Source organism: Fulmarus glacialis, unplaced genomic scaffold, assembly GCF_000690835.1.
Source record: "Fulmarus glacialis isolate BGI_N327 unplaced genomic scaffold, ASM69083v1 scaffold11654, whole genome shotgun sequence".
In the NCBI taxonomy this organism is placed as follows: domain Eukaryota; kingdom Metazoa; phylum Chordata; class Aves; order Procellariiformes; family Procellariidae; genus Fulmarus; species Fulmarus glacialis.
This window is the reverse complement of record NW_009209953.1, coordinates 46,308-53,625: the sequence shown is the minus strand read 5'-3', so window position 1 is coordinate 53,625 and position 7,318 is coordinate 46,308. Positions and strand designations below refer to the sequence as shown.

Here is a 7,318-nt window from a genome sequence, read left to right as displayed (position 1 = left end):
TTTGCCTCCAGCACCCTCGGTCTCCGCTGCACCCCCCGCCACCCAGGTCACGGCGCAGAGGTGACGTCCCGCCACTGGGAAATCCCCGCGGGGTCGGCGCAGCCTTTCCGTAAAGTCATCAGCTCCATCCAAAACACCTCCTGAGCCAATATTTGGTAGGAGCCAAACGCTTCCTTCCTCCTCGTGTCCTGATCCCAACACACGGCTGTCACATCCCTGCATCCCCGGGTCCGCTGTCCCCGTTGCCCCATCCTGCACACAATGGACCAGAGCTGGGCACAACCCGGCACACAATTTCTTACTGGGGGCATGGATAGAGGAGGCTAATTTTTCCAGTCTTTCCCAAGCACTCACATAAAGCCTTTTACTCCAACGCAAGGTGAGAAAAGCCACTGGTTCCCCTAAGCAGCCCACTACTGTAACTTAAAGCTGAGCAGGTATCAGCTCAGCCTGCCACAGCCCAGCTTTGAGAAAGCCCCGCTGGAGTTTCTCCCCTTTCTGCACGTTTCTGACTCATTTTTCCTCCCAAATCCTCCCTGGCCTCGGTGCTTCGCCACACCACGAGCCTCGGCCGGGGCCGGGGCAGCCGGGATGCTGCACGGCCACCGTGTCTGCAGAGAGGAGCGCTTTGATGGCCGAGCGCCCGGGCAGACGGGCGGCTTCGCCTTGGGAGCCTGACTCAAGCGGGGCTCTCATTTACACGGCTGCGAATCCAGATGAGCTGCTCCAACGCGAGGGAGCGAGACACAGCCCCTGGCACTTTCCTTTTTTGCATCAGCGCGAGAATCTGACCCTGATTCTTGAAATTCATCTTTATCTGAGTTTCCAGGTAGGAAGCTCCATGTTTCTGGCTTTTGAGCACCAACTGATGAATCCAGAGTGGGGTTTTTTGCCCATCTCCCAGTTATTAATACAATCTGCCATAGCAAGGTCAAGTGCCATGACCGTGTCCCTGCTGCAAACCTTGTGCCAAAGCTGAGGAGGGTTTAGAATAGAATAGAATACAGTAGAATACAGTAGAATAGAGTATTTCAGTTGGAAGGGACCTACAATGACCATCTAGTCCAACTGCCTGACCACTTCAGGGCGTCCCAAAAGTTAAAGCCTGGTATTAAATGCCTTTTAAACACTGAGAGGCTCGGGGCATCGACCACCTCTCTAGGAAGCCTGTTCCAGGGTTTGACCACCCTCTCGGTAAAGAAATGCTTCCTACTGTCCAGTCTAACCCCCGCCGGTGCAGCTTTGACCATTATGGCAGCTCTGACCCAGTGCTGCCCCCCGGGACCCAGCTGGGCTCCGAGCTCCAGCACTAGCACCGGGGTCCTTGCGCTCGGCGCAGGAGGAGTTAACCACAAGGCACAGCCGCTTTCCTGGAAAATATTAACTTACCAGCCAGCACACCAAGAGAGAGATTTCAGGGGAGAGCCGCTTTTTTTTTTTTTTTTTTAAGACAAACACCCAAACCCCTCCCCAGCCGCCCACCGACCTCCCACACCCGCATGGTCCCGGGGGATTCTCATCAGCCGAAAGAGTTAATGTGCGGGCAGGGCCGGGAATGTGTGAAGGCAGCATGTGACTGCAGGTGGGGCAGGGCGGAGCCATGAATCACTCTTCTGCTTTTCCTCTTTTCACTTCTTGCTGTTACCTGTCCGGGCCCGGCACTTCGCGCTGGCAGAAGCCCGAAATAATCGACCTGCCAGCCAGGGCGATGCACAAGAGGCTGACGGAGACGTTCGCTGCCACGAAACCCACCGGCTGACCCAGCTCTCCAGGAACAATAACCAGGGACGGCATTTGGGTCGAGAAATCCCGCTTTTCTCTGCCCTCTATTAAGCCTTTTTTAGTTCGTTTGTTTTCCACTTTTTACTTTAGCCGGTATTATTGTTGTCTTGAAAGAGCAGAGGATGAGAAGAGCGTGGACCCGGAGGTAGAGGACCTTCCCGGTGGTGCACGTGCACCCGGGGCCGTCTCTGCCCCGTCACACAGCCCCAGCCGTGGGAAGCTCCAGGTTTTCCTTGCCTGGAGCCCGCTTGCTGCGCAGAGCCGGGAGCAAGCAAGAAATCCTCCTCCCCAGCGGAGAAGAGCTCCGGCGTGGCAGGAGCCGGCGGAGAAGGGAGCGGCGCGTTTCCCCAGCCGCGCATTGAGCCGGGAAGGGCGAAGCAAAGCAAATCGTGCATTTAAAGACTGGGGAATAATTAATTCCTTATTTATTGTCGACATCCAGCGCTCGCTGGGAGTACAGAGCTCCCTTCGGAGCGGGTACCGGCGTGCGTGGTCACCATGGCTTTCTCCCAGGTGCAGTGCCTGGACGACAGCCACGTCAACTGGAGGTCCAGTGAGTCCAAGCCTGAGTTCTTCTACAGCGAGGAGCAACGCCTGGCCCTGGAGGCACTGGCCTCCCGTGGCCCTGACGCCTTCTATGAGGTCCTGAAGAAGGAGAACATCAGGGACTTCCTCTCTGAGCTGGAGCTAAAGAAAATCCTGGACACGTTGGAGACGTACGACCCCGGCTCCGAGTACATCCCACGCCATGGCAGCAGTGCCGGGGAGAGCGAAGGCGACCGCAACAGCCAAGGGGACGAGCAGGATGTGGCCCCTTCCCTGGAGTACTGGCCCCAGAGGTCCGACCGCTCCATCCCCCAGCTGGACCTCGGCTGGCCCGAGACCATCGCCTACCGTGGCGTCACCCGCGCCACCGTCTACATGCAGCCGCCCATCGAGGGGCAAGCGCACATCAAGGAGGTGGTGCGGAAGATGATCTGCCAGGCTCAGAAGGTGAGGTGCGCCGCGGGGACAGGGCAGGATTTGCCCTGGGCTGTTCTGCTGAGGGTAGGTCTTAAAAGTCCTGCTCAGCCAGGTAATCCCCATCCCGCGGGGAACTCTGCCCAAGCAAAGGTCAAGGGTTGGGCTTTTTCCGTGTTCATTCAGTGTAATCGATATTTGGGGATCAGATTTTGCTGAAGATGCTGTTAGCTTGGTCCAACGCTCCCCGAGAACAACGCGACCCTTCCCATGATCCATATGGCAGCATCGTTAATCCCGGGGTCCCTACGGGGCTGTGGGGAAAACCACCGGGGAGAAAAATGGGTTGAGCTGCTTCCCAGCTGCAAGCCCACGGTCCCAGGCACCCCGGGATCGTTATTCCCAGAGCCCTGTGTGACTGCATGCGGCAACACGCAGGAACTGGAGGAGCCAAACTCAGCCCTGGGGCAAAGCAGCGAAAGCCACTGGTCTGGCGCTGACGTGTAGGAGGGTCAAGCTTGGCCTGAGTTTGCCACCGTCCTGCAAGCCGGCCTCATCCTGACTTTAAGAGGAAAACGATGAGCAGGACAAGGCTGGGGAGATGCCAAGGGGTAACACAGCTAACGGCAGCCCACCCTCTTTGGGGTTGGGGTTTGGGTTGAGACTTGTCCTCCCTGTGGCATCAAACCAAGGAGCAGGGAGTTGGGGCGGATGAGCGATGGGGTCAGGCTGGTGTCATGGGCAGGAGGACCAGGGAAGGAGGGAGATGATGACATGTGTTGAAGGCCAGCGGTGGTGGGCAGAGGTTGCTGGTACTTCCCAGTGACCCAGTTCCAGCTGGGAAGCGCGGGAGGGGTCGGTACCTGCTGGTTTGGTGGTGCTGGTGGTTGAAGCCCTTCTAGCTCCGTGCGCCTGCTCCCTTGAGAAATCCAGTTCCGAGGGAGGAGCATCCCAACCCCGGGGATGCTCCAGCAGGAAAACAGGGACACTCTGCCCAGGTGGCTGCGGAGCAGGGGGAGACATGCTGGGATGCGTCGGGTCCGCCTGGCTCTGGAGCCCCCCATGCTGGGACCAGGGACGGTGCTGGGGTTCGCAAACCCTGGCAGGGGAGAAGGAAGCCTGGTGGCATGCAGCCGTCAGAGCCTCTCCAGGACCAGAGGGCCGGGGGTCTGAGCATGAAGAGCCCTGGCTCAGGCAGGAAAACTGATCTCCCAATGCGTCCGAGCCAGCCGGCTCACAGGGACGGCTGATATGGGGGATCGGGGCTGCCCCACTGCAGACGGGAGCCGTCTCTGGCCACTGTCACCTTGCGAAAGTCGATGTGACCTCTCCTTACCTGCGACGTTTTCCCCACCGAAGGGCTTTGCAGTGAGGGCAAAGGGAAGGGAGGGCTGAAGTCCCGTGGGATGGAGGACGGGGAGAACGCACCCACTACAAATAACGTCTCATCTTTGGGTCTTTCCGGCTGCGTCTCACCTGGGCTTGCAGCTCCTGCCTGGCTTTGCTTACTCACCGCTTCCCGCCTGCCCCCACACAAACGGCATCTCCTGAGTCATCCTCCACCCTCCTCCTGCTCAGCAGAGCCAGGCGGCTGAGTCAGGCAGCTGCCAGGCCCTGCTGCCTGCACCATCCCCACCTCTCCTTGGAGCCTCTCCACGCCGCAGGGACGTGGCTGCGGTTGACGCTGCCACGCTTGTCACTGGTACCTTGATGCCCCATGAAGGGGGCTGGGCTCTGCCTCCTGGTCCGGTCGGTGCCCGCCGGTGGGATGAGACGTGGTGACACCATCGGTGACATGCAGGAGCCGTCTTGGAGCCTATGACCCCCCCCAGGAAATGTAGGGATGGGCGCGTGCTTCAAACCTGCAGTCTGCAGGGTCTGGGGATGGCAGGAGTTACAGGGTCTGACAAGTGGGATTCTTGCAAAGGCCTCCCACCCCGTGCACGAGGACCGCAGTTACTGCAGCTGAACCTGCTATCACACAGCTGAGCCCAGGTGACCGCTGGTGTGGGTGCTCCTAGGCGTGGGGACGCTGGGCTAGACCACCCTCCTCTGCACCCGGAGATTTCAGCAGAGGCTTAAGGTCTTCACGGCAGCTCGGAGGTGAAAGGGTTTGGCTGAGGAAGCCAAGAGTGGACAGAGGGACAGTCCGGCTGCCACTCCATCAGATGTCACGTAGGCTGGCCACGTGCCCCATCCTTCCTGCAGTGTCCCTTGGGCCACCCTGCGGAGATCCCTGCCGAATTGTCCCGCTGGGCAATGGCAGTGCTTTTCATCGCCTGCGAAGGAGCACGGGCTTGGGAGAGCTTCAGTATCGCATCCCAGAGGATGACCCGTGCTCCAGCCGCTGTCAAAGATACTTGGTCTGAAACGCTCTCAGATGCCAAACACCAAACACCACCACGCGGGTTGCTGTCTCGTGGCCAGAAGAGCAAAGTTCACCCAACAGACAGCCTGGCCGAGGAAAGTTCAGAGCCCACGTGAGCGCTGCCGACGCTGGGTGAGCTCACGGCAGCTCAGAGCTGGGGCGAGAGAGCCAAGAGCTGAGATTTGAGGCCCCTTTGATGGTGCAGGTGAACCTACTTGTTTGCAGGAACAAGGCCAAACGCTGCTGAGTTCAGAGCCTCCGCTTTGCTCTGCGGAGAGGCAAACCCAGGCGAGCTGGAGCAGGGGATGCAAATGATTCCCTCCTCTTTCTGGGAATAAATGGGAGAGAAGAAAGGCAAGATCCTGTGGCCACGTCCCTGCTCTCCCAGCAAATCCCCATCTTTGTGGCCAACAAACGAGGTGGTCAGGGACGTGGTGCACCACCGAGCTTCATCCTGGAGACCTTCACCAGGTCCAGCCGTCTCTCCCTCGACGCAGATCCCCTCGGGCTGCAAAGCTCACAGGGCAGGTAAGGAGGAAGATCTCCCTCCTCTCTTCTTCTCTAGATTTTGGTTCTATCTGACCAGAAACCAGAGCAGGCTGAAAACACTGACCTTGGCCAAAAGTCACCAGAGACAGCAGTGAGTCTGACCTCCTCTCTGCACTTGAGGTTCCAGGTTGGGATTGTGGTGACGTAATTACCCTGAGCAACTTCCACCAAAGGTTGGGAGGCCCTATTAATTACTGTTTACAAAACCTTCTGCCATTCCTGGATGAAAGGGTCGACGGGGGGGAGCAATTATTAATGTTACTTGTCCCACCTCTCCCTCATCCCAACACGCTTCCTCTAATTGTGCCTTGGTGCCTGCCTAATTTATTAAATGCCCACGTGGTGTGCTCCAAAAGTCATTATCTGATGATTCAGAGTGAGCTAATAAAGAGCTGTAATTTCCTCTATAAAACATGATCCCGCAGTTTACGTGCTCATCAAAGCCGTTCAGAAGAATCCCAACATCATTTGCCCAGTGTCCAAGGGGATGCGATGCTCACCGCTCCTCGGGATGTTGGGACCCGGCACCTGCACATCCGTTGCGTCCAATGGATCTTGGCAGCTTCTGGGACCCTGGGAAGAAAAGCATCACCCGCTTGGGCACTGGGAGCATCTGGCTGTAGATTTGGGGCTGGTCTTCTCCGCACCCTCCAGATGAACGGCAAAGGGATGGCAAAGCTTCCTGGGAGGACGCAGCGGCAAAGGGGCTTTGGGAAGAGACGCGACTCTCCTGCTGCCAGGGACCTCCCCGGCACCGAGCATGCGGGGCACTGAGCGCTGCCCTGGTAGAGGTGACAGGGACAAGGGTGCCAAGCTTGCTCCCCGCAGCAGGACGGCACAGCTTGCTCCAGACACTCCCATTCCCCGGGCTGGGAAGCAAATAGCACACAGGATTTCACTTCTTTGGAGCAGACAGACCTCCATTCTTTGCAGATTAAACCCTGTACCTGGGTTTGGCATAGACCCAACTGGTCCCAGCCGAGGTTCAAGCGCGGGCAGCCCAGCAGCAGATTTCTCCCCTGCGGTCCCTGGACCGTCACTGCATTGGGAGCGCTGCCAGCGCCATCCTCGCTTTCCCGACCCGTTTCATGCCAGGGCAGCGTATTGGCACGCTGGCATGGGATCCCGGTGACAAACCGAGGCCAAGCCTGTCCTGCAGGCAAGACGCGGCGGGGAGGGAAGCAGAAGCGCTACGCCTGGGCGCGGCCAGGATGCCCCAGCCGAGCAGGAGGAATCGGGTTGAAAATGTGGGCAAGCGGATGAAAGCCAGGCTGCCTCCCCGCTGCCCGAGCCAGCCGCCCTGGGCGACTGCCTGCAGCGCGCTGCCTGCTCGCCATCCCTGCATGAGCAGTGCTTGGGATGGGGGACGTCACCAAGCCCTGCCCGCATCCCTGTAAAGCACCTTCCCATCTTCAGAGCCGTAGCAGCGAGCCAAGGCCTTGGGAATGCCAGGACCACAGTGGGAAAATGCCTTTTTCCTCCCAAAATGAAGGCCAATACTATTCTCATCCCCATTTTATAAGCTCTCAACTTCCCCCAGAGAAAATGCGGCGCGCCGGCAGAGTGACATGACCACGGCAGCAGGCAGCATCGGTGTCAGAGACGGGAGCAAAGCATCTGCCACCCAACCCACCTCCTCGAGCCGAGGAGACGCCGTCA

The 7,318-nt window shown here is 58.7% G+C and overlaps 1 protein-coding gene across 1 annotated transcript in view; it reads left to right on the top strand.

Moving 5' to 3' along the window:
- The first annotated feature begins 2,280 nt into the window (after positions 1–2,280).
- FAM83G (family with sequence similarity 83, member G) overlaps positions 2,281–7,318 on the top strand; it is a 17,593-nt gene continuing 12,555 nt past the window's right edge. The window contains exon 1 of the mRNA XM_009577013.1: positions 2,281–2,775. Within this exon, the coding sequence (XP_009575308.1) occupies positions 2,281–2,775 (495 nt within the window). The remainder of the gene's footprint in view (positions 2,776–7,318) is intronic.